Below are 25,621 nucleotides of genomic sequence, written 5' to 3' on the forward strand. Positions count from 1 at the left end.
AGCTCGAGCTGCCGGGTCGCAATGTCAGGTGCGGCCTCGAATGCCCAGCTCATGGCCAGTTGCAGCGGGAACGCACGCACCGGTGCTATGACGAGCTGAGGAATGCACCAAGCAGAGGAGGCGCTATGGAAGCCCCTGAACGGAGAGTCGTAGCGCCGCTGCATCCTTTTTTTCGTTCGTCTTGCGTTCATCAGCGCCTCCCTTGAGGTTGTGGAATGAGGAGCCAATTTGATCAAGGAGTGACAAGCTTCATTTCCGAGCTCTTCGGGCACTTTTCGAGACACGTGTCCGTAGCCCGTCCAGGCTCGAGCCCTTGCGGAGGACGGTTTTATTTTTATTTTTCTTTTTGTGTGTGCGTGTGTTCCTCAAGCTCCTTTTCTTGCTCCACGGTCCAAACAAATGTTTCTTGTCGCGTCCGTTGTTCGTCGCATGTATTTCATATTTATCCCACGCTTATTACTTCCCTTTCTTTTCCCCTAATCCAAGCTTAAACATGGCCTTGTCTTTCCCTCCGCGCCCGTTGCTCGAGTGTCTTTCTTCTCAAGAAAACATCTCCCTATAAGTTCAGACGAGTCCACAACCCCTCGTCGCCATCATAGCAGCAACAAAGCCAACAGCAGCATCTTCTCCTGCTTCCTTCCTTAGCCTGATCTCTTCTTTTCCGTGCCCAAGTGTTCGCTCGTGATGGAGGGCAAGCAGCTGAGCGCGGTGGCGCCGGCCGTCGCGGCGGCGTCGATGCACGAGGAGGACGCGACGAGGCCCATGGAGCAGCTGAAGGTGGAGGCGATCGCGTCCACGGAGACGGAGCAGCAGCGGGGCTGGATGCGGGGGACGACGGCGCTGGCGTGGACGCAATGGGCCAGCATCAAGAGCAAGGCCCGCACCGCCGGCGAGTACACCATCCTCAGGACCCGCCAGGGCATCTCCATGTTCGGGGAGCCCAAGCTCGGGCCATTGGTCAAAGCAGCCGCCGCCAGCGACGAGTCCCAGTAGATCGATCGATGGATCGAGGTGTTCTTCTTGATGCACGAAGCAGCAAACGAGTGCGAGTTCTCTTGTCAATAGCTCAGGTTTCCTGTTTTTTTCTTCGAGGCAATCAGTAGCTCAGGTTTCGGGTTGATGAGCTAGCTACTAGTCGTGCAGTTCATTCGTTCATGGTTTAGTTTTAGCAGAACAGTTCAGTTTTTTTTGTTGAGTGGAACAGTTCAGTTAAGTTTTATGCGAAAGAGTAAAAGATTTTTTTTTTCCAAATGTGCCTGATGCTGTGATCCTTGTGCCGCTATTTCACATTACCCTGGATGATTGCGTTGGAATCTTTGGATATCTAGATCGAAATCTTTTTAAATTCCAAGTTTCGATAGTATTCTGTAGGGATATTTCAGTAATCAATTGTAACAGAACGACACCTTCAGACATCGGTGGCCTGGCACTCTGGCAGCCAGTGATGTGAAGGCAAATAGACCAAGACGGGAGAAGGTAGACGAGAAACATCAGTAAGTCAGAAACGGCATTTTGTCATCGACAGACACATGCCATATGTACAGATTCGACACGATACATGTAACCAATCCGAGATCATTTGAAATCAATCATGATTTCACAATGTTAATAATGTTTATCAGGGATTAGATTACATCACTGATCAGAAGAACAAATAATGAATGGCAACATGTCAGTGGCTAGATCAGCTTATGCAAATCTACATCAACAGGTGGGGTGGCTCTTAACCCCCAACAATTTCTAACCCCTACTCTAAAATTATTAGCACATTGTTAACAAAGGAACATACACTAGCCCTACCAGCTATCACGTGGTTAAATATGTGAGGTGCTACAACAAACATAGGACCAACACAAGCAGCTGAAGATTTGCCCCCAGCTACGACCAGTTACTCAAACTGAATCCATCAATAATGATTAAACTTCTTTCTATGACGGCTGTAATCTGAGACATATCTAAAAGTCTGGCCACAGCTAGGTGCTGAGCACTTATAAGGCCGTTCTCCTGTGTGCACCCTGACATGTTCGGTCTGAGCCCACAGCCACTTGAAAGTCATTTCGCAACCATCCCAGGGACACTTGAATGGCCTTTTATCACTGTGGACGCACTGATGACGCTTCAAGTATTTGTGGGAACTGAAACGCTTGCCACATGATTCGTCAGTACAAATATTGCGCTTGTGGGCATTAAGTTCGGCTCTAGTCTCAAATGTCATGTCACAAAGATCAATATCACACTGAAATAATACCACTTTTGCCCTCTTGCCCTTTTTACCAGCAGAAACTTCTATAGTTTCAACTACTGCAGGTTTAGTCCTTGGCCTCAAGCTCTCGCACGGGGAGCGGATAAAATTCCCAAGACTTTGTGAACTATCAGTATTTGACTGTGAATCCTTCTTTCTTTTGTGTTTGCGTCTGACGTAGCATATGATCTCAGTTCTATTTGAGTTTCCAATGCTTCTAGACACCACATCTGATAAATGAAAGTCATGTGGCCGATCAACTTGTTCATCATCTTTTGTTGCTCCGAAAATTGTGTTCGTTTTTGCCACCTCGACAACTTTGCCTTCTGCAATTTCATCTGCAGAGTGGTCATTGCTAGCCAGTGTCATTAATGTCAAGGAAGCTTTCCCAACCTCATCTTTCCCAGGAGCATCTGTTACCTTGGACTCTTCAGCCAGAGCTCCAAGTAAAATATCAAAGGAATTTGATCCAGCGTGGACAGATTTTCCATCATGTCCAGGGATCGCAGTCGTTGCAGCAGCTTGAGCATCCTCTAAAATGAGGTTATCTATCTGTGGAGATTCATGCTTAGCAGAATTATTGCTCTTCGGCTCGACGGCCTTGACAACACAATGGTGGCTATCAACCTGCAGCTCGTCACTCATTAAATCATGCGGAACCAACTGAGGCTGAGTTGAACCAGGAACATCAGCAGAGCCAAGACAGCCGAAGGTTATACTGCATTGTACATCAGCACTACCACAGGTCATCTCATCACAGCTTGACTTTTGTTTCTCTGGAACAGCACCCGCATCATGAGTCTTCAATTGATTAACTGCTGCAGATTCATTAGTTTTATAAGAACATTTAGATGTCTTCGCACAGTCGTGTTCATTTTCAAGGGCTGCTGACACATTACTCCCATGCTTTTCTTCTGAAATAACCAAATCTTCCTTAAGACATGGATCAACTGATGTCCTGTTAGAATTATTGCAAAGTCTCATCTCCTCCTGATCTTGTTGAACTTGTAAGCATTCATCTCTGCACTGTAAAGTAACATCCTGAGATTGTAAGTACTCATGATTGCTCATACAGTTCATGCTTCCTTCCACAGAGGTACTTTCATCATTAAGGAACTGTCGAACAGAAAAGGTTGATGAACTACTCAACTCAGTTGATTGTATACATCCTTGATATCTTGTAACATCAACTGGTGATGTGGCAAGTGGAGATGAATCCTGGGAATCTGATGAACAAATAGTGTCATTGCACGTACTAACACCAACTGCACCCTCACAAACTTGGTGCTTCATAGGATATTCAGCAACAGCAATAGGGATATCAATAAGACAATGTCTGTCATGGTCATTCTCCTCCAAACACGACGATTTATTCTCTCTATCATCAGAATCATGCAGCCCACTTGGTTGCACGAGGCCACTTTGTTGGGAAATATGTTGCCTACTGTCATCCTCATGAACATTTCCATTTCCAGTAGTGCATGTTTCTTTCTTCACTTCAGGCTTGACCTCCTCAGCAGCTGCCGAGGTGCCAGAGCTGGTAATAATACCAATGACTTTGTATGGTGTCCGCGCTTTTCTGCAGAGCCACTTGAGATTAGGAACAACTGAAACAGGCGAAGGGTTGGAAAATAGTTCCCAAACTGACAAAGGAGATTGATCCCGAATCCCTGATGTCTCTTTCCTAAGCTTGGCACAATATTTCAGGTTTAGACCCATCTGTGATGTCCAGTCCCTTCCATCTTCCTCATGCCCCTCATCATCAATTGAAATGTTGATTAGATGTAAATCAGACTTGGATGCATTTGCAAGAGGAACGTCTGTACAGTCAAACTGAAACTCAATTTCCTCAGCTATTGATATTGCAAGCGCTTTTAATTTGATATAATCTACAGAAGTGAAGCACAAAAACACTTTTGATCAATGAAAACCCCAGAGGATACGAAAAGCAAAGAAAGATGAGTACATTTGCTTCAAATCATGATTCAGAAAAGTGAATTCTATTGCTATTTTCAGGAGTAGGCCCCAACTAGGGATTATCAATGCACATCTGTAAAAGACACCTTTTTGTTTGCAGATATGTAGAGAGCAAATGAGCCAATCCTACCAGCAAAACATAATGAGGATGGATGGAGGGAGGGAGGGACTTGTCATATTTCAAGGAAATATGAGATATCTTTAAAACAGCGTCCATAAAGACAGTTCTCAAATTATGTTTGTAGAAGAAACCGTGCCATTAGATGAAATTTCAAATACATTTCATTTTGTTGGCTCATTTTCTCTAAACAGGTCATTAACTGAGGTTATCTTATTGCTCTAATGCAATTATAAAGTATACAAACATAACACACTTCAGTTTTGCATGAATAGATAATCGTGTAAACCACTAAGTGATTACTAACAAGTAAGATAGTTCTTTTGAGGCAATGAAAGTACAGTGGACGATAATTATTAGATACAACAACATAGATAATCTGCCACTTATATATAATGCAGAAGGATGCAATATAGTCGATAGAGTTAAGCTGCCTAGCTTCAGCCGCGCTGAGCCAACTAAAAGAGTTCAATAATCAAATAGTACCTATCAATAATTACATGTGTGTTCGATCTTTCTGTATTTCCTCTATTGGGTTTTGCTACTTTTCATTTAAAAGAAAAGAAAAGGTTATCTGCCACAATGCCAAAAGGCCACATTGGTTTTCACAATCCATTTTCATGCAGAATATGTTGTATTTCATTAAAATGTAATCATGAATTATTGGTACCAGAGAGCAGGTTCCAAAGAGGATGTAGGTCATTTGGAATGGCATGAATATCCAAAAACAAAATGTTTGCAGATAAACAAGACCAACATGTTGAGTAACAACTAACGATTTCGCATCAAGTATGAAGGATCACAACAACATCCAGCAGTCAAATAGAGTATGGAAACAAAAGAAGTTATCCCTACCTGAATGGCAAATAATGAGGGCACGGACACCACCTTTGCCCTCAAGCAACTCTTCAATCTCAAGGGCATGCTGCAAGCAAAAGATTCTGGGCCGTGCAAAGGTAGAACTTGTATTCCAGCTAATAGTGCCATCACAACTTTCTACAGCCTGTACATCAATGTCACCTCTGCCTGTTTGTTTTACTTCTGGGCCAAGACTGTCTTTAGGTATAGTATTATCAGATTTTCCCCTGTTACTGCATGAATGAAGAGTATTTTCACTTCTGCAAGAATGTGAACTATCACTGTGTTGTTGCACAGGTCCAGCAAGTTCATTCTCCGTTAAAGAAATATCTTTATGTGAATTTACATTCTGAGGGTTGATGTTAGTCTGCTCCACAGGAGTAGCCAGACATGATTGTTCCACAGAGCAGGAAGTTCTATTGGGAACAAAGGAAGATCCTGATACATATGCAGAAGCATTTGTCATCATTCCATAAGAATCTTCATAAACAAGAAACAATACACATATATAAATGTAAAATAGTAAATTCTAGTAATGAAAAAAAAAACTCAGCCGGACAGGATGCCATCATCAAATTAGAAAAAAAAAGCTCAGGTTCTTATCAAGTAGCAGGGTTAAGACAGTTAACTTTTGTGTACAAAAATCAGGTCATAGTGCATGTGGTAAGACAAGAAATGCAATTGTTAATGAACTTCAGAAAAGAAATGATATAAACCATTTCTATGCCTGCGGAACACTCCACATAAGTTTATTGCAGTTAGAAACCCTCTACTTGGATTAGGGTTGTTAACAAATAAAACAGCTCTCTCCCGACATAACTTTTCTAGATCCAACTCTAATTCGCCATAATTAAACAAAAACCTTAAGAAAAATCTATGATCTGTGATAAAAGAAATTGCACATCAATGAGATTTTCCACTACAGTAGATGACAAAAAAATCAGTAAATGACAAAAAAATCACATGCATCAGTGAGATTTCCACTTTAGCTCCTGTAACAAAAAACTTACAAAAGTTTGGAAGAAAGGCATACCGAAATTGCCACCAGCAGGACAGCAAGGAAATACATTTGAATTTTTTTCTTTTTCAAAACTCAGCTTGGATCTTTCCCTATGAACAGGGGAAATCCCTTCCAATGCTTCTTTGGAAGGTTGCAGAATTGCCATGAATGGATAGCCAAGAATTCCACAAGCAACACAGGTCAATGAGCCAGAATCAATGCTCAAATCGAAAGGCAGGTCATCCTCATCATCGATGTCAGCATCGGACTTTTCCACAGAAGCAGATGCAGCATCGGATGATTTGCTATTCGCAGACGTGCATTTAGTCTGTGCCCCAGTCATAAGTGCACTACCATCAGGTGAGCTGTTATCTTTGTGGTTGCATTGGCTAGATTCAATTCTGCAACCATCCTCAGACTTCTTCTCAGGAGCTTTTGAGCCAGAAGAGCAGGAATTTAGAACAGTAGAAGATGGTAGCAAGTCAGGCTCCCAGAGCACAACATTATCAATTGATTTCTTTTTCAAGAAAGAACACAAAAGCTTGTTTTCATTAATCATGTCCTGCAAGAATTCCTGTTTGACCAGCAGTTCTCTTTCTTCTTTTCTTCGATCTCTCAACCTAGAAGTTCGAATTCCAGACAACACGCTCGGAGTTCTGAAATTAAAATGAATCACTAGATTCAAAGTGCAGAAAATAGTAAGCATTTGGTGCCATCATGGTTGTAATATGGCCACCAAAAACTTATGTAAGCATAATTTAATCCATCATAGATTGAAAGTCAAGTTGCCAGGTTAAATTTGTAGCAGACGGATAGTGGGAGTTTCTTACTTGTACTACAGATTCAGATAAAAAAAGAAGGATGTTGTGAAAGCAACCAATAAATGCTGGATAAAGGCAAGAAACATTATTGAATCAGGTACCAGGTGTATTTGTGGTCCAACCCTAATTCTTGTCCAAAATAACTAGGCCAGATTTATAGAAATGGTTAGAGTAACATAATTAAACATCCAGAAACTGTGATCACTAGCTTTCCAGACATTTCCCCTGAATATATACCAATACAAAATTATCAGGCTCTATTCCTCTGAAGAATCTTTGTTATATTGCATCATGAATTACTTTTCTTTCATTCTTAGTCCTGTCATGGCACAAGCAAATGCATGGCCTTTGTACATTGATGATATCACAATGTATCATATGTTCATATATATAAGAAATGTAATTACGATCTTCTCATTACATTATACATAATTGAACTGAGAGTGCAATCTTCACCACCCTGTTTCAACTTTCACGCACTATACTATCCAGACGGCACTAAGTACATGTTATCTGATATTTCAACTGTTGCCAGAATCAAAACTTGAGAAATTTTATAGAAATAGCAGTCAATAACTCAAATCAAAATCTAATTTGTTAATTCCTATAAAAACATGTAGAAGCATCAACGACAGACTTCTAGGGACTCTAACAACACCAACTTCAGAGTGTGCTCAAAACTCATGGAAGCTAACAATTTTAGTCTCTTAACTGTTTCCTGATTGTCAAATTTTCTCCTGCTTCATAAAATCTTCAATCAATTTTTTGAGAAACAAAGCAAATATAAGAATTAATCTTGTTCAATATACAATTACAAAGGCCATCGTAAGGCACCAAATTCATAGTTTTCTTTTCTGAATCTAACCAACACTTTAAACTGAATCATATTATAGCAACTAGTCGCTCTTGATGCAATGAACTAGATGGCTTCTGATTGCAAGCTGCATTCAAGAACCCTGTGCCATAAATGTGTGTAAAAAAAGCATATAGGCCAACATAACAAATACATCTAACCGTCCCCAGCCACCATGTCAATAAAGCTACTATGATATTATACTAAAATGAGGGTAAAGCCAACAAAAGCACTATTGCCATAAAAGAAAAGGAATGAGCTCAAATAAAACTTACCTGGTTATAAAAGATACTGCTAGCAAGTACAGGAGCTGTTGGTGAGAGAGCATCGGGAGATAATTCATTACAGCCCTTCGAACAGCAGCGTCTTTTGCAAACTTTAACCATTGGGGAGTTGCAAAGTTGGCAGCCTCTCCACAATTAAATCCTACATTGTATGGGCCCAGATATTAACAGCCTAATTCAACGAACAAACAGAAAAGGGAAGAAACCAAGGCATATCTGAACACCAGAAGATGCTTTTGCAAAAATTGATAGTCAGATTCTACGTTGTTCCAAGGGGCAATAAATCACCTTCTTCTAGTAGACCAAAATAAATTATTTCTACACATAGATTGTTTAATTTCATATCTAATTGAAGCCCTCAAGTTGAAAGGAAGTAAATTATTAGGAGAAACCATGAATGCAATATCAGGCAGCAAACAGCCAGCCATTAATCATAATTCATTATTAAACATTAAAGCAGCCTTACAGGCTTGAATCCTTAACTATGCATGGGAACTATTCTGTTAACAGAAAAAACCAAGCAAATAAACAAGATCTAGATTCAGTGAAGAAAAATCCAGAATCATCAAACTGATACGTTTGTACTATATATATTATCTCGAGCATCCTAAGTTTTTGTGATATAAATTGTGAGGGGAGCACTGATCTGTTCTGGCACAGCAAACCGTGTATCACTACCTTCACGTAGGCAAATAGCAACTACAGCAATAGTCTAGGCCCATGAAGCCACATTCATTGTGTTTTCTAAATAGTTTGTGTATGCTGCCCGTACTATAAATGTGAAATTACAGCAAAGCTCGAACAGACATAGTTTGTGTATGATTAAAAATCATTAAAGTGACTCCAAAAATGTATGATGAGTTCAATATCATAACAAACCATGGCTAAACCCAATGTGGTAGGCCCTGGGGAACGTCACGACAAACTCTCCAGGATACTGTACTAATCTGAAACAGCACATGTCAGCACACAAATTCAAAAGAATATGGTGTAACAACATATATACATTTGACAAAATAAAAAGAATGGCCATTTCATAGCTTGTACCTACAGCACGGCACACCACGGGCCACGAGAACATCTGGGGACATCAATGTTGTTTTCTCCCCAAGCACTGCCAGCGATGCTGCATGGAGTAACAAACAGAATTTATGGCACATGCTAGACCGTAACCGTAACGTACAGACAACAACCATGAGATACAACAAATACCAAGGCGGTCAGGGTTGCCTCCATATCCATGCACACGGATAACTTCCTCTAGCTCTGAGGCTCGGTCCCCAGGGACTGCATACCACGTCTTGGGTGCACCGGTGTGGAGGAAGTTGAGACTGTGCAACTCATGATCTTCGACATGCCATGCAAACCAACTAAACAGCATCCCAATGTACACCATTGGCGAGGTAACCCCGGGAACATCATCCGGCATGAATCGTGTGAGCGACCCAGGAGCCCGTGCAATTGCTTGGAGGTTCCATGGGCTTCCTGACAGCCGCCACCCAGAACCTTTCTCCCCCTCTTCCACCTGATCACCCTCCCGTCTCCGCTTCTTCCGGTGCCGGGACTGCGGTGGGGCGGCAAAGCCAGACCCTGGAACGTCATTCGCGTACTCAATATAGATAGGCCGGTCCGCAGACACCTTCCAGAAGAGGGATTCCACCTCTAGTGGAGTTGGCTCGCGAAGCCCGGCGAGGTGGATCTTGGAGAAGGCGCGGGACTTGGCCTCGAACTGCTCGAGCGTGTACTGCTCGCCGCTCTGCCACACCTGCTTTAGCACCTGCGGCGGCGGGCGCCCACGCCGCGGGGTGCCGAGCTCCTGGTGGCGGGTCGTGAACACCGCGGCGGATTCCGGCCGCGAGGGGGCAGTGCTGGAGGAGGAGCCGGAGAGGGCCGGGTTGGCGGCGTCGGAGGAGGAGGTGAGGGAGCGGTTGAGGTGAGCGAAGACGAAGCGGCGGGAGGGGCGCGGGTAGGGCGGGATGACCTTGCAGATGCCGTAGGCGGCCGCCTCGCGCTCCACGCGGGAGAGGAAGGCGATGGGGTCGGCGAACTCCGACTCCGTGGGGCGGTACTCCGGGGCCCGCGGGAGGCCGCGGAGCCACGCCGGCACCGGGGTTTCCCCGGGGCCGCCCGCCTCCACCGCCGGCGGCGGCGACATCGGCGAGGCTCGGCGCGGGCGCTAGGGTTTTGCGGGCCGGCGACGGGGAGCGGAGGGTTGGAGCATTTGGGGGTTTGAGGGGAGGGGAGGAAGGCTGGAAGGGGATGGGAATGGGACGGAACTGTGGGCGTGGGGATTGCCTGCGGAGACGGTGGGGTGTGGGCGTAGGAATTGTGTGGGGGACGATGCGGGCGGTGTGGACTCCAGTTTGTGGGCGGTTACCCGGCACGGAGGCGCGGTCGTCGGCACGTGGGCGCGCGCCCCAGTGGCAGCGGTGAACGCGCGCCTGCCTCTGCCTGGGAGTGAGAGGCGGTTGCTCGGTTAGTTACGCTGATTACCCGGCAACCGTTGTCTGAGATGACAAAAACAACTGTTTTGCCGTTCCGACGAAAAGGCGCGCCCGCCGGCCGCCAATTAGTGCTGTCAAAAAAAAAAGCTCGAGGCTCGCGAGCTATTCGAACTCGGCTCGCTAAAAGCTTGATTCGAGATCGGCTCGTTTTGTAATCGAGCCGAGCCTGAGCCTGCCTTGAAGCTCGCGAGCTTGAACGAGCCGAGCTCGAGCTACTCGTTAAGGCTCGGCAGCCTGTGCAAATCCCGCATCCCTGTATATTCCCTCCCCGTGCTTGCAAAAATCAAACCAATAAAGTGGGAGGTGGGTGGACCACAGCACGTGCACAAGTGTCCCACAAGTGAATGTCTCAGCCACCCACCAAGAGCCCGAGACAGTAGTGAATATAAGCTAGTTGTTTAATCTCTTGAGTCTGAAACTCTACATGTTGTTTGTAAACGAGCTTAAGCAAGCCGAGCTCAAGCTTTCACGATCTTCTCACGAGCCGAGCTTGAGCCTACCTACAAGCTCGCACAGATCTCAGGCTCAACTCGAGCTCGGCTCGACCTTCCATCAAGCCTGAGCTTGAGATGGTAAGCTCGCTCGAGCTCGGCTCGTTGACAGCCCTACCGCCAATTCGTCCCAAATTCACCCTTTTTCCTAGCTTCCAACGCAGTAAATATTTTGTTTTCTTTATACTGAGTATATATATTGGTTTCAACATTATCACAGCAATGTTGCTTGTTTCTCTCGTATCGCTTCACGTATCACCAAACTTGATTCTGATGCATTCGACGCACTCAAAACTGTCGCCACCTTCTGTTGGGGAAAAATCGAGTCTCTCTATCATGTCACAACAAGACTGACAATCTAAGATGACTGTGTAAATAAAGAGGAGCGATATCCAAGACCATTCCTTTTAGCATGTGCAGGCCTGACAGTGTCTTGAACAGAAAACACATGCCGACATGCCGCCGTCCTCGCATCAGCACACATTTGAGTATTTGATTGATTGACAGTAGCTTGGTAGCAATTATGTTTCTTGTTTGATCGAGAGTGTGGGCTTTGCTTGCCTCTTTCAGCACGGGCTACTCTTGGGCCGGCACTCCCCAAATAACTGGGCCGGAAACAGGTCGGTTTCGGCAGGTCCCACACATTCGTCGTGATTCGTGAAACACAGCTAGCACGGCCTGCATCAGCAACTCAGATGTACGCAACAGAATGTACCCCCAAACTATACTCCAGGACAAGAATACGGTAGGCCCACACATCAGTCCCTATCTCTCTACTCCGTTTGCGTACATTTCTTCGTCTACATAATTTCTACAGACAGCAACAATTATTGGGGCATTTAATTATTCCCTTAATTCTAATCTCCTTTCTCTCTCCTCCCTCGCCTCGTCGATTCGATCCCCCAAAGCTTCTCCCACACCAGTCACCTCCGCCTCCTCCCGCTTCGCGCGCGAACGCATCTCCCTCTCGCGCTCAGTAATCCCCATGACCTCGCGTTTCTGATCCGGCCACAGCCATGCAGCACCGCTCGCCGTCGGCGGCGTCGGCCTCCGCCTCCCCGACGGCTTCGGCGTCGGCGGCGTCGCCCATGGCGCCGGGCGTCGGCGGGGTGGAGCCGGCCGTGACGCTCGACCAGGTCCCGCGCTGGAGCGACCCCGACCAGCGCATCTCCCCGCTCTCCCCCACCTCCGCCGGATCCGAGACCCCACCCTCGTCCTTCCTCTCCTTCTCCGACCCGCTCACCGGCGACGACGCGGCCGCGGGGCCCGGGGGCCGCGGCGCGTCGCGGTTCCCAGTCGATCACGAGATCAACTCGAAGATCTACCTCTGGAGGGGCCACCCGTGGAACCTAGAGGTCGATGCCGTCGTCAACTCCACCAACGAGGTCGGAATTCCCTCGATGCTGGTCTGTCTAGCTCTGAATGCTGCAATTGGGGATGCTGATTGCCAGTGGTTCTGTCATTCTGTGGTTGTGTAGAACTTGGACGAGGCTCATAGTAGCCCTGGGCTTCACGCTGCTGCAGGACCAGGACTCGCCGAGGAGTGCGCTACATTGGTAATGTTTGGTTTTGGGACGCCGATTTTGCTTTCGAATTTGGTTGGTAAATTGGGGTTGTGAGTGGCTTTTCGTCTGTGAACTGTCTGCAGGGTGGCTGCCGCACTGGGATGGCTAAGATGACCAATGCTTATGATCTGCCTGCCAGGTATGTGATTTGATTAATTGGATTGGCGACTTGTGCTTAGGAAGCTGAAGCAGAGTGCATGAGTACTTTTCGCCAACAGCATGTCTATATGAAAATTGCAATATTAGTAGTAGGAGCAGCAAGCCTCTTGAAATGCTGTTTGGAATGCTTAATAAAAGCCCTTTAGGAGGCAGGAGACCAGGAGTAGCCCTTTAGGCATCTCATTTGTGTTACCAAAATTTCAATATGAGAGCTACTCTTTTGGCAAAATACACATGGCACACTTGACAAAGAAAGAGTGATAGGGAAAATTTGCCAGTCACTTTTCCCAACTTTGGTCAGTATATTGGTGAAAAAAGGCTATGCTTTTCTTTGTGGCATATGCTTGAGTTTATTCCTATAAGACCTTCATGGCTTAAACTCTTATCAAATTAAATTGTTTGAACTTCTAGAACCATTTGCTTGAACTTACTTGAAATGACAGTTATGCTCTTTCGCAATGCTCAAAAAATCGCTGTCTTATTTTGTAGGAAGGTCATCCACACTGTGGGCCCTAAATATGCTGTAAAGTATCACACAGCTGCAGAGAACGCGCTTAGCCACTGCTACAGATCTTGTTTGGAACTGCTCATTGAGAACGGCCTTGACAGGTATTTGTGAAAAAATGGTATTAAATAGTCAAACGTTAAATGCCTACTGATTTATCTGTAGGTTCCATTTTCTAATGCCATTTCACATTTGAATGTCCTGCAATTTTTTAAAGTAATTTATTCTGCCTTCCATGTGGTTAGCATTGCAACTGGTTGCATATACACGGAAGCCAAGAATTACCCTCGTGAACCAGCTGCTCATGTGGCAATTAGTGAGTTCGCTGACTGATATTTGCCTTTTGCTCTTGTATGACTGATGGAACTGAAACATGAGTTATTTAGTGCAGTGATTTACCTACTGCGCGCTTAGTTTTTCTTATTCTAACTCTCATGCCCTTTGGTTGAGATTGAGCAGGAACCGTGAGACGTTTTCTGGAGAAGCAAAAGGACAAAATAAGAGCTATTGTCTTTTGTACAACATCATCATCTGACACAGAGATATATAAGAGGTTTGTGGCCCAAAATCCACTGTGATTAATTAATTGCGACAATGTTCTTATGTTGGTTGATACTGTTTCATTCATCAGATTGCTTCCACTATATTTCCCTCGGGATAAGCATGAAGAAGAGATAGCCGCATTGAAACTTCCAGCTGATGTTGGGGATGAGAATGGTGAGACAGTAATAGATGAAAGGAAAATAAGAATAAAACCTTTGCCTGCTGGGGCAGCAAATAGCAAAACACCAATTCCTACACTTGCGGATATCCCTCTTCCCGATTCTGGATTGACACGTAGAAGGTGAGGTTACAAATAGTTATATATTTCTTGGTTCCAGTGACTGACAGAAATTACTTGAAAGATATCTCCGTATGTTTAATGGTCGTTAATTAAGAGGTTACCTGATTATAGATGGCTTATCTTACCAGGAACTCTTTCAAGTTGGACTCATATTTGGATCCTGCCTTTATGTCAATAATTAAAGATCCTGATCTCCGACGCAAGGAGCAATGGGAAAAATCTGCTCAGGCAAACAAGGGAATTAACTTTGCTAACTTGCTCGGGTTTGGTGATCTTGGCAGCCCTCCATTATCTGCTGCTGAAGAATATTCGCTTCATTCACGATACCTTGCTAAAGCAAATTCTATGAATCTTTCAGATATTGCTGAAATGAAAATAATGTATGCAAATTTATCTAATTCTCGTCCTTATGGATTCTCTTTAGTTTGCATTGCTTTACCTTTGTGATACTAATAGATCTCAATCCATCATTGTTTTCATGTTATCACTGTATTATTGCTTCTATTTTGATGGTCACTACCAACTGCAGTTACCGTGGAGGAGTTGATAGTGAAGGGCGCCCAGTTATGGTTGTTGTTGGTGCTCACTTTCTTCTTCGCTGCTTGGATCTTGAACGATTTGTTCTATATGTAGTAAAGGTGATTTATCCTTAACACACTAATTGGACATGTTAATGAGGAGTATCTATTTTGTTTCTTTCCACCAATGTAAATAATCTTGCAAATGCCCCCACTGATCGGCTATGAATTTCTTGCATTGCATTTCTCAGTTATGGTATTCCAACATATATGTATTGCTCTGCTTGCTCAATCATTTTCTTTTCTATCATGAGCCATGCACGCATATTCTAATTTGTATGTGATATTTCTTATTATAGCGAATCCTATTGATAAGATTTTTAAATTTTAATTAAACTTTGGGGGGACAAAAAGCTTGATGGCGCATCATGATGCTTTTGCGAGTTGGACAACTCAATAGTGAACATTGTTGCTGACAACTGATTAGTGCATTTCTCTATTGGTTTGTAACGGGGCAGCACCGCCCGAGTATCCTGAAGGTAAACTAGAAATTTCGATGCATTCATGCAGATATATTAAAATTGCCGATATCCAGAAGGTAAACTACAAATTTTGATGTATGTATATATTTCCAATATCTGGAAGGTAAACTAAAATTTTAATATATGTATATTGAAATTGCTGATGCTGTTTCTTTGTCCATGAGTTGGCCTGGACTTTTCTTTGTTAAGGATATGCTGGCTGCTGTGCCGGAAACTAGTTTTATACCCTCCTTCAATCCTAAGGAATTGGTATGTGATACCATTGTTGCTTTTCAATGATAGGTTTCTTAAGGTATCAAATTTGTATGGAAGTTATAAAAGACCAACAAGATATGATAGGTATATGTGCAATTAAGTGGTGGGATGGGCCTAAAATTGAGAACTCAAACCAAGGCTTTATTGAAAACAGGGATTGTGCAAGTATCATATTGTGAAACCATTATCATGCACTCTGTTAATAATTCTGTTAATTTCTCATCAAAATCCATGGTATTTACTATTATTGGTTCCTCGTTGCATGGCATTTTCTTCATATTGGTTTTGCTCATTCATCACCATTGTATGCCATTTTTGCAGGAGTTTGAACCTTTGATTCAAAAGCCGTACTCAATTGTCTATTTACACTCTGCAGCATCCCTGCAACCGTAAGCTTTCGATAAATATGCCAAGATTGAAATTACACCCTTTGTCTTAACCTGGTACATTGAACTATTTTTTTTCTATTGAATTTACAGACAACCTGATTTAGGATTCATGAAACGCTTACAGCAAATACTAGGCCGGAAGCATCAAAGAAATCTTCATGTGAGCATCTTATTTGACCTCATCGTGTGGTTCTAATCTTCCATTTGGAATATTTGAATTATTGATGGCTCTAATCTTTACAGGCTATATATGTACTCCACCCAACACTGGGATTGAGAACAGCTATTTTGGCGATGCAACTTTTTGTTGACGGAGAGGTGCTTGCTTTGATTCTAAACCTCTGTTTTTTTTAATTCTTTGACATGCCCCATGCTTGAAATTTCTGAAACTCTTTTTTCTGTTTCAATAGGTCTGGAAGAAAACTGTATACGTCGACAGACTTGTGCAGCTGTTCAGATACGTACCACGTGAACAACTAACGATCCCCGATTTTGTCTTTCAGTAAGCAATCTATACTTTTTATCTCTTTTAGAAGTCTGCTGGTTAAACTGGACTTCATCTCTGGACTTCATCTCAAATAATCAATCCCGCAGGCATGACCTTGAAGTGAATGGTGGAAAGGGCATAATTGTAGACCCAAGAACAAAGCATGTCTACCAGAGGCCATCTGGTTGATCTGCCATGGGCTTGCAAATGAGCGGTTCACGCCTTCGCATACTACTCTGTACAACCTATCTGTCCTCTGTAGAAGTATTCCCTTCTAGAACTGTCCATTTTGTATCTAGTTGAGTTGACATTATTGCTCTGTGCTATTCCTTTTCCTTTAGGGAGGCGTAATTATGTATGTCAATTATTCTGTATAAACAAATAAGTGATGTATCTATATGTCTCTTAAGTTTCTCTAGAGCTCGGTGTACTCTTTGGGTACTGTAAAATTTTGACAGGTCCATAGGTATTGAGAAATAAGACGTTTGTTCTGTCTCACAGAAATGAATCAACACGTTGGGATGGTTTGTTAGGCGTCAAGATTGATTTGCTTGGACAATAGGAACTAGTTGTCAAGAGGAGGAAAAAAATAAACTCCGGTCTGTTTTGCTTTTGGTTAACTGCATGAGGTAGTGAGGCAAAATTTGTCCTCGGATAATCCACAAGTCAACTGCTGATAAACTAAAAATGTCAACACATTTAAAATCGATGTGTTTGATAACTAATCCACATAATTCATATATTACAATGTCAACCCCTTCAGGCATGATGCCTTGTAGACTGACGAAGTGACAGTTCTTGTGCTTGCTTCATTCCGTGGACAGTTTCTTTCGATTTCGAACAGTACATCACAATGGTTGTACTGCTTGCATCGGCAATAATGCACCCTGGATAGACCTCTTAACAGTTTAACTTGGGCTTCTCGTCTTTAGTTTGAGCTTCCAAACGAAGCGATATGAAATGCAGCTGGCGCCATCCTTACTCTCAGAGACAGAAGAACAGGAGAAACAAATCTCCAAATTGGCAAACGATAAGGACTGCAGCATATCACATCCATCAAGTAGCGTGCAGCGGGAGAAGAACACCAGAGATTGAATAGATTTTGCGCCACGTCAGCTGCTTAATTATCGCGGACCAGCGCTGAGACGAAGTCCAAGAGCATATACAACTGTACAAATCACTGGCAGAGACTCGCATATTCGGATCTTTTGAGCATCCTTCTCGCGTTGACGATTAATGCATGCAATATCCGTATCCGGTAATGATCTCAGGCGTACTATCTAACGCCGCAATTAGTTGTGAATTCTCATTCGCCAGATGTGTTGCAGCCCGAAACTGCAAGTCAATGGTTATTAGCTAGCAGCTGAAGCTGTCAAATGTCCTCTGGCTAAGTATGGTTGCACGATGCAATTAGCCGACTATAGCTGGCTATCTGCGTGAGTTAGTTCTGAAATTATCTGAAACATTTCTTGCAAAACGAAAGAAACTATCAGAATTAAAAAATAAGTACTCGATCAAGTAGTATTCTCTCCGTCCCAAATTATAGGTTGTTTTGATTCTCCTAAATTCATAACTTTTGCTATATATTTAGACATACCATATATCTAAGTGCATAATAATATTGAGATGGAGGGAGGACCATTTATCAGTTTCGAGCATGGCAAACATAAACATTCCACCAAATTTGAACAAAAAACACTTGCACAACGCGTTTTGTCGCCCCTATGATAATACATACCAATTTAGAAATGGCAATCCTACCCACGGTGCCGCGCTCAACGAGCGTGATGTAAAATTCCACTCACGGGTAATAATATAGGTATGTAGTTTCACCCGTTTATGTTTAAAATATAATGCACTCTGTCTATTCTGATAGCAACCAAATCTCCAACCCACTTTTTCTTCGGCTGTCACCAACTTTGTTCAATGGGTGCGCCGTGCGGGTATGCGTGAGTACTGCATCCAGTGTAGGTCTAAAATTTTACGGAGTACCAATCGATACATAGTCGGCGTGTTTTTACCTTACTCGACCCGTTGCCATCGATCTCTCTCTACACCAAATCCATTGTACCCGTTGTAACCGTGCTTGCCACCGGTTCCATAGCATTTTTGGAAGTCAAACCTGCTAAACATTCAACAATTAAACTAGTCCCAAAACAAACGCAGGCAAACCTAGCTGTGCTTCTCGAAGCAAAACATTTGACCTTTGAAATACCCCAATTTTTTAGTCGCAACATGTCAACCTGTAGATGATCATTTTGGTAATGTACGGAGGCACCATGTTCGGTACAGAGATATTCTAGACGTGCAACTACCCAGTGTGACATTGGCAACCTAGCTCGTTGTCTGTATCCTGCCGGTCTCCTTGGCTATATATATATGCCTCGCCGATCAGGAAACTCACCACGCAGCCAAGTGCCAGTCTTCCTCTCCCTGCTCCAGGTAAGCTCTCAATCTATCTTGCAGCAGAGTTGACGTTCTCCTCTGCCTTATGCCTACTGAAGAAACCATCATGATGTTGCAGTTGCAGGTGTGAGAGCAGGAAGCACACAGGAGAAGGGAAAGTTTAGCACAATGGCGGGAGCTCAGCTCAACGTCTTGGCCACTCTCGACCAGGCCAAGACGCAATGGTACCATTTCATGGCGATCGTGATCGCCGGTATGGGGTTCTTCACCGACGCGTACGACCTGTTCTGCATCGCGCTGGTCACCAGGCTCCTCGGCCGCATCTACTACACCGATCCCAACTCCAAGGAACCCGGGACCCTCCCGCCCAGCGTGTCGGCCGCCGTGAACGGCGTCGCGCTCTGCGGCACGCTCGCCGGCCAGCTCTTCTTCGGGTGGCTCGGCGACAAGCTCGGCCGCAAGAGCGTCTACGGCTTCACGCTCATCCTCATGGTGCTCTGCTCCGTCGCGTCCGCCCTCTCGTTCGGCCACACGGCCCAGGGCGTCATCGGCACGCTCTGCTTCTTCCGCTTCTGGCTCGGCTTCGGCATCGGCGGCGACTACCCGCTCAGCGCCACCATCATGTCGGAGTACGCCAACAAGAAGACCCGCGGCGCCTTCATCGCCGCCGTGTTCGCCATGCAGGGCTTCGGCATCCTCTTCGGCACCATCGTCGCGCTCCTCGTGTCGGCGGCGTTCCGGAACGCGTACCCGGCGCCGTCGTTCGCCGAAAACCCGCAGGCGTCCCTTGTGCCGCAGGCCGACTACATGTGGCGCATCATCCTCATGTTCGGCACCATCCCGGCCGCGCTCACCTACTACTGGCGCATGAAGATGCCCGAGACGGCGCGGTACACGGCGCTGATCGCCCGGAACACGAAGCAGGCCGCGGCCGACATGACCAAGGTGCTGCAGAAGGAGATCCAGGACGAGGAGGAGGAGGTGCAGCGCCAGGTGATCGCCGGCGACAACTGGGGCCTCTTCTCGTCGCAGTTCCTACGGCGCCACGGGCTCCACCTCCTGGCCACCACCAGCACGTGGTTCCTGCTCGATATCGCCTTCTACAGCCAGAACCTGTTCCAGAAGGACATCTTCACCAAGGTCGGGTGGATCCCTCCGGCGAAGACCATGAACGCCATCGAGGAGGTGTTCCGCATCTCGCGCGCCCAGGCTCTCATCGCGCTGTGCGGCACCATCCCCGGGTACTGGTTCACCGTCGCCCTCATCGACGTCATGGGCAGGTTCTGGATCCAGCTCATGGGCTTCCTCATGATGACCGTCTTCATGATCGCGCTGGCGGTGCCGTACGAGCACTGGACGCAGCCGGCGCACCACACGGGGTTCGTCGTGCTCTACGGCCTCACCTTCTTCTTCGCCAACTTCGGGCCCAACAGCACCACCTTCGTCGTGCCGGCGGAGATCTTCCCGGCGAGGCTCCGGTCCACGTGCCACGGCGTCTCCGCGGCCGCCGGCAAGGCCGGCGCCATCGTGGGCGCGTTCGGGTTCCTGTACGCGGCGCAGGACCCCAAGAAGCCCGACCACGGGTACACGCCGGGCATCGGCATCCGCAACACGCTGTTCCTGCTCGCCGGCACCAACTTCCTGGGAATGATCATGTCGCTGTTCGTGCCGGAGTCCAAGGGCAAGTCGCTCGAGGAGATCTCCAAGGAGAACATCGGCGACGACGCCACCGATGCTCCGGCCAGAGTCTAGGGGCCTGCAGCTCCCCCCACACACTTTCTGCGCGCGTGCGTACGTGATGCACGGATGGTTTTCAGGTTCTGTTTGTATGCTTGACTGTGTCCTTGTGTGGTTTACATTATACTCCTACCTTCCGATTTATTGCATTCTGTGTGATATTTGAAAATATTTTTGGGTAATTTCTCCATTGAGAATTTCGTTCGTGCTAGTGTTTGTGTCTGATTGACCGACATTCTTATCAATGAATAAAAAGCTGTTGTACTTCAGCATTCCCATTTGAATTTTGGACAAACTTTGCCGCTCGTGTCCTTGACGACGTGTGGCCGCAATGCTAGTCTTCCTAGTCTAGGACGGCCCGAAGCCCACTGGGCGTCTGGGCATAACCACTGCATTAGGCCGAGAATGCTATGCCATTTTCAGTTCATTTTCTTGTATATGGAGCTGGGATCATCGATTATTCGTCGTGGTCGATTTTACTATGCGCATGGTACGTATAGCATTGGAAAATGTTGGTCGATCGTATACGATTTCAATAGATCCTCCGAAAATGATGGGACAAGAGCCATATCCTGTGGGATTAATTCCAAGGGCTACGCAAGCCGCATGTCACGTTGCAGTTTACATGCATATACTGACATACGCAAGGAAAGACAAGTTCTTGACACGGACATGACTCATGTCACGCGGACGTATAACCATGAACCGTGCAAAGGGGAAGGATAATCAGTAACCAATTTTTTAATGTATGAACAAATCATAACCTGCAAACCAATTTAACATAGCAAATAGGAGTGTAAAGATGCCCGAGACGGCGAGGTACACGGCGCTGGTCGAGCGCAACGCCAAGCAGGCCTCGGCGGACATGTCCAGGGTGATGCACACCGAGATCGAGGAGAGCGCCGCGCGCCGAGAAGACGGCCCTCGCCGCCGGCGTGGAGTGGGGCCTCTTCTCGGCGTGGAGTGGAGCGGTCGAGGAGCTGTTCCGCATCGCGCACGCGCAGGCGCTGATCGCGCTGTGCGGCACCATCCCGGGGTACTGGTTCACCGTCGACTGCAGCAGTGTTCTGCGATCATTCACTCAATCGTTTGCTAGTCTATTCTGGTGATCTGGCTCTCTTGGCGCTCAGTCAAATGTAGATTGCAAGTTGGTACTGATGATCAGGACACCAAACATAGATTGCAGGGACCATCCATAAAGCACACAGGTCTTGACTTTTTGGTACGTGGCGCCATGTGAAGCAACAAATCATCCCACAATTAGTTGGCTGCAGAGAAGTTATTTGTAGCTGCACAAGAGTTTCAGATAAACTGAAAGGTTCTAGGGGGGGAAATTTGCGTCGAATTCTATCCAGGTCCAGCTAAAGGTGTTGTTGCGCAACAGAAACTGCCCAAAACATGGCGACATCGCTACTCGCCTACTCCTGCTTATAAAAAATCAGCACATTCCATAAGAATTTGAAATAAATTTCGAATTCAACACCTCAAGTTCAGTACAAGAAAATTGATGTATAATAATCCTACGTGCTAACAAAGATCTCTCTGCCTAGTACCGTCACAAAAGCACGTACGCATGTCTACACCATTTCAAGTCCGGAAGGCTGCATGGCGTTGGCGTTGGCGCTGGTGCCGGTGGTTTCCTCCTCGTTGGCCTCGCCGGACATCTCCTCAAGCGACTTCCCTTTGGATTCCGGCACCAGGAAGGTGAACAAGAACCCTAGGAAGTTGCACACGGCGAGCACGATGAGCGCGTTCTGCACGCCGATCCCTGGCTTGTACCCGGCGTCCACGTGCGCCTTGTCCTTGGGCTGCGCCGCGTAGAGGAACCCGAAGGCTCCGATGATTGCGCCGGCCTTACCGGCAGCGGCGGAGATGCCGTGGCAGGTGGACCGGAGACGCGCCGGGAAGATCTCGGCCGGGACGATGAACGTCGTCGCGTTGGGCCCGAAGTTGGCGAAGAAGAAGGTGAAGCCATACATGACGGCGAAGCCGATGTGGTTGCCCGACGTGGTCCAGTGGTGGTACGGGACGGCGAGGCCGAGCATGAAGACGGTCATCATGGCGAAGCCCAGGAGCTGGATGGCGAAGCGGCCGAGGATGTCGATGAGGAAGACGGTGAACCAGTAGCCCGGCACGGTGCCGCAGAGCGCGATGAGCGTCTGCGCGCGGGAGATGCGGAACACCTCCTCGAGCGCGCTCATGGTGCGCGCCTTGGGGATCCAGTGGATGCTAGCGAAGATATCCTTCTGGAACAGGTTCTGGCTGTAGTAGGCGATGTCCACCAGGAACCACGTCGCCGCCGTGCCGAGGAGGTGGAAGCCGTGACGCTTCGCGAACCGCGACGAGAAGAGGCCGTAGTCCTTGTTCCGGGTGATCTCGTCCAGCTTCTCCGACTCCGCATCGATCTCCACCTGCAGCACCTTGGACATGTCCGCGGCGGCCTGCTTGGCGTTCTTGGCGACCAGCGCGGTGTACCGCGCCGTCTCGGGCATCTTCGTCCGCCAGTAGTAGGTCAGGATCGCAGGCGCCGCGCCGAGCATGAGGATGATGCGCCACACGTAGTCGGCCTGCGGGACGGTGGACGCCGCGGCATCAACCAGGTACGCCGGCGCCGGGAAGGCCTTGCGGAACACCGTGGAGAGGATGAGCGTGACGATGCCGCCGGCGAGGATGCCGAAGCCCTGCATGGCGAACACGGCGGCGATGAAGGCACCGCGGGTCTTCTTGTTGGCGTACTCAGACATGATGGTGGCGCTGAGCGGGTAGTCGCCGCCGATGCCGAAGCCGAGCCAGAAGCGGAAGAAGCAGAGCGTGGCCATGACGCCGTTGGGGGTGCTCCCGAACGAGAGCCCGGACGCGACGGAGCAGATCACCATGAGCAGCAGCGTCATGCCGTAGACGCTCTTGCGGCCGAGCTTGTCGCCGAGCCAGCCGAAGAAGAGCTGCCCCGCGAGCGTGCCGCAGAGCGCGACGCCGTTCACCGCGGCGGCGACGTTGGGCGGCAGCGTGCCGGGGTCGGGGCTGGCGGGGTCGGTGTAGTAGATGCGGCCGAGGAGCTTGGTGACGAGCGAGATGCAGAAGAGGTCGTAGGCGTCGGTGAAGAAGCCCATGCCCGCGACGACGATCGCCGTGAAGTGGTACCACTGCGTCTTGGCGGCGTCGAGCGTGGTCAGCACCTGGAGCTGCGCCCGCCGCTCCTGCCTCGCCATGGTGCCGCGCGGTCTCGACGCACTGCTGCTGCTGCCGCCGCCGCCGCCGCCGCCAAGAACTCCAACGCCTCGCCTAAATGTAGGAGTAGATCGGAAGGGGGGAGCCGAGGTTGTTACGTTTGCGGCGGATCCAGCTGTCAAAGAAACGGCGCAGGGTGTGGGCGTTATATTGAGGGCTTCATGAGGATGGACGTCGAACGCAGGATCGGACTCGATCTACGGTTGGAATGAGGTTAGGCGTGTGATTCCGAGTTTGCTGGGGATCTCATCTTGACCGTCCGTACTACTGCAGAGCATCTGCTGGAATTAGTTTTACCAGAGCGAAACGAAGTCGTATCCAAGAATTTTTTTTATTGAAATGATGAACATAAACTCAACGAAGTTCGATCTCAGTCCAGTGCATGATTGTTTGTAACCAACTCCATCAATTCTTTTAATCCAAAAATCATAAGACACGGGCTCAGTTGTGTTCATCATCATCTTCAAGAAAAATCGCTGGATCACACAACAGACTGATATCACCATGGTCATCATGTTTCTGTTTCTTGGGGGCCCAAGAAGCGAAACCTCCGCCCTGTTGGGCATTTGAATTCCATGTGGCTAACGCTTTTCGGGCCCAAAACTGAAGCAAGCTGCAACCTTCCGTAACAAGTGAACTCCGAGTGATTGCATCTAGCAAATCATACAACGGCTCCGAACCGATCTAGCTTGAGATAATGCTGATTTTTACAGGAATAATACCTGACTATGAATTAGATCCTGAACCTGAACAGAAGTTAAAAAAAAATCGGAGAGAAATACTACGCCGCTGAAAACACATAGCATTCACACGTCACGCCGAGTAGGTTAGTCGTACGTCATTTGCATTGTCTTCTTGGAGCGCCGCCAGCTACGCGAGGCTACAAATTATAGCGCCAAACTCATGCCGCAGAATTCAGACTAGCAACACTTGGATTTCTCGGTAGAGCAGGTTACACAGCGGCAGTAACTTAACGGAGTGATTGGCTGCATGCATAGGGTTGGACCAGGCTTGCGTGCGTCAGCCTCGCCCTGTGTGCCCTCCAAGGCAAAGAAGTATGGAAATAAACTTGAAAGCTGTTAGCACAATGCTAGCTTTTCTTTAATGTTGCTGCAGTGTGATAAGCATAGTCATAGTTTACTTTATTAGATCATTCTCAGTAGCCGGTTTCATTTTAGTATTTTCAAGGCTGCCATATCATACATAGTCGAATGAAAACATGAATAAAACAACCTTAAAACACAAAAGTTGTTTCACGGTTTCATACGCTTATCAAATCATTTTAGTGTTGTATGTCGTTGTGAAACAAATCACTCTCAATGTAGTTTCACTCGTTTTCTAACCCGAGGGTATGGAACGGAATGCTATCGTTGGAGTTTCACTCGGTTTCCAATGCGTTGGAAATTTGTTTGAATCGGGTTTCATCTAGATGGAGCTCATCTCCTCTTTCTCTCCTCATAATTTTTTTTGCACCCAGAGATCGTGGCCTAACACATGCATGGTAAAAAAAACTTAAAAATAGATGTGCGTGATATATGCGATGCAAAGTCACTTCATTGTTACTGTTACTGCTACAAAGTCCTACTGCTGGTCAAAGTTCCAAGCTTAGCTACGTGCCTACGTGTGAACTGTGAAGTCCCTTCATTGTTACTGTTACCATGGCATATATGCGATCGCGAGACACTGTCCAGAGTGGTGCCGACGACAAAACTGTTAGCATCCGCCGGCAGGCCTAGAGGGCAAATGATAACTCCGGCATCCATTCCATTTCTGTTGCTCTTGGAGAGCCACTGCACACTACGAGATCGGTTGTTCAGAGAAAAGATCAGTACGTTGTC

General features: G+C 46.8%; 5 protein-coding genes across 5 annotated transcripts; 3 read left to right on the top strand and 2 right to left on the bottom strand.

The window, feature by feature from the left end:
• The first annotated feature begins 505 nt into the window (after nucleotides 1-505).
• LOC117836371 (uncharacterized) lies at nucleotides 506-1,245 on the top strand. The gene has a single exon (XM_034715780.2). It carries the CDS (start codon nucleotides 685-687, stop codon nucleotides 991-993), a length of 309 nt encoding a protein of 102 aa, XP_034571671.1. The 5' UTR covers nucleotides 506-684; the 3' UTR covers nucleotides 994-1,245.
• Nucleotides 1,246-1,561: 316 nt separating this feature from the next.
• On the bottom strand, nucleotides 1,562-10,431 carry LOC117836370 (probable lysine-specific demethylase SE14). The gene is made up of 7 exons (XM_034715778.2): nucleotides 9,366-10,431; nucleotides 9,201-9,279; nucleotides 9,033-9,100; nucleotides 8,145-8,295; nucleotides 6,229-6,851; nucleotides 5,193-5,633; nucleotides 1,562-4,131 (listed from the first exon to the last, which is right to left on the bottom strand). Exons 1-7 carry the CDS (start codon nucleotides 10,306-10,308, stop codon nucleotides 1,907-1,909), a joined length of 4,530 nt encoding a protein of 1,509 aa, XP_034571669.1. The 5' UTR covers nucleotides 10,309-10,431; the 3' UTR covers nucleotides 1,562-1,906.
• Nucleotides 10,432-12,043: 1,612 nt separating this feature from the next.
• LOC117839678 (uncharacterized) lies at nucleotides 12,044-16,830 on the top strand. The gene is made up of 14 exons (XM_034720069.2): nucleotides 12,044-12,533; nucleotides 12,627-12,704; nucleotides 12,797-12,852; nucleotides 13,362-13,481; nucleotides 13,623-13,693; nucleotides 13,837-13,930; nucleotides 14,009-14,221; nucleotides 14,350-14,601; nucleotides 14,751-14,859; nucleotides 15,858-15,925; nucleotides 16,016-16,085; nucleotides 16,169-16,243; nucleotides 16,336-16,427; nucleotides 16,520-16,830. Exons 1-14 carry the CDS (start codon nucleotides 12,165-12,167, stop codon nucleotides 16,599-16,601), a joined length of 1,749 nt encoding a protein of 582 aa, XP_034575960.1. The 5' UTR covers nucleotides 12,044-12,164; the 3' UTR covers nucleotides 16,602-16,830.
• A 1,868-nt stretch (nucleotides 16,831-18,698) lies between these two features.
• On the top strand, nucleotides 18,699-20,827 carry LOC117836537 (inorganic phosphate transporter 1-2). The gene is made up of 2 exons (XM_034715987.2): nucleotides 18,699-18,854; nucleotides 18,937-20,827. Exon 2 carries the CDS (start codon nucleotides 18,987-18,989, stop codon nucleotides 20,568-20,570), a length of 1,584 nt encoding a protein of 527 aa, XP_034571878.1. The 5' UTR covers nucleotides 18,699-18,854; nucleotides 18,937-18,986; the 3' UTR covers nucleotides 20,571-20,827.
• A 1,179-nt stretch (nucleotides 20,828-22,006) lies between these two features.
• LOC117836893 (probable inorganic phosphate transporter 1-12) lies at nucleotides 22,007-23,884 on the bottom strand. Its single transcript, XM_034716414.2, has one exon. It carries the CDS (start codon nucleotides 23,762-23,764, stop codon nucleotides 22,133-22,135), a length of 1,632 nt encoding a protein of 543 aa, XP_034572305.1. The 5' UTR covers nucleotides 23,765-23,884; the 3' UTR covers nucleotides 22,007-22,132.
• Between the last annotated feature and the right edge of the window lie 1,737 nt (nucleotides 23,885-25,621).

Source organism: Setaria viridis, chromosome 9 (assembly GCF_005286985.2).
Source record: "Setaria viridis chromosome 9, Setaria_viridis_v4.0, whole genome shotgun sequence".
NCBI lineage: Eukaryota > Viridiplantae > Streptophyta > Magnoliopsida > Poales > Poaceae > Setaria > Setaria viridis.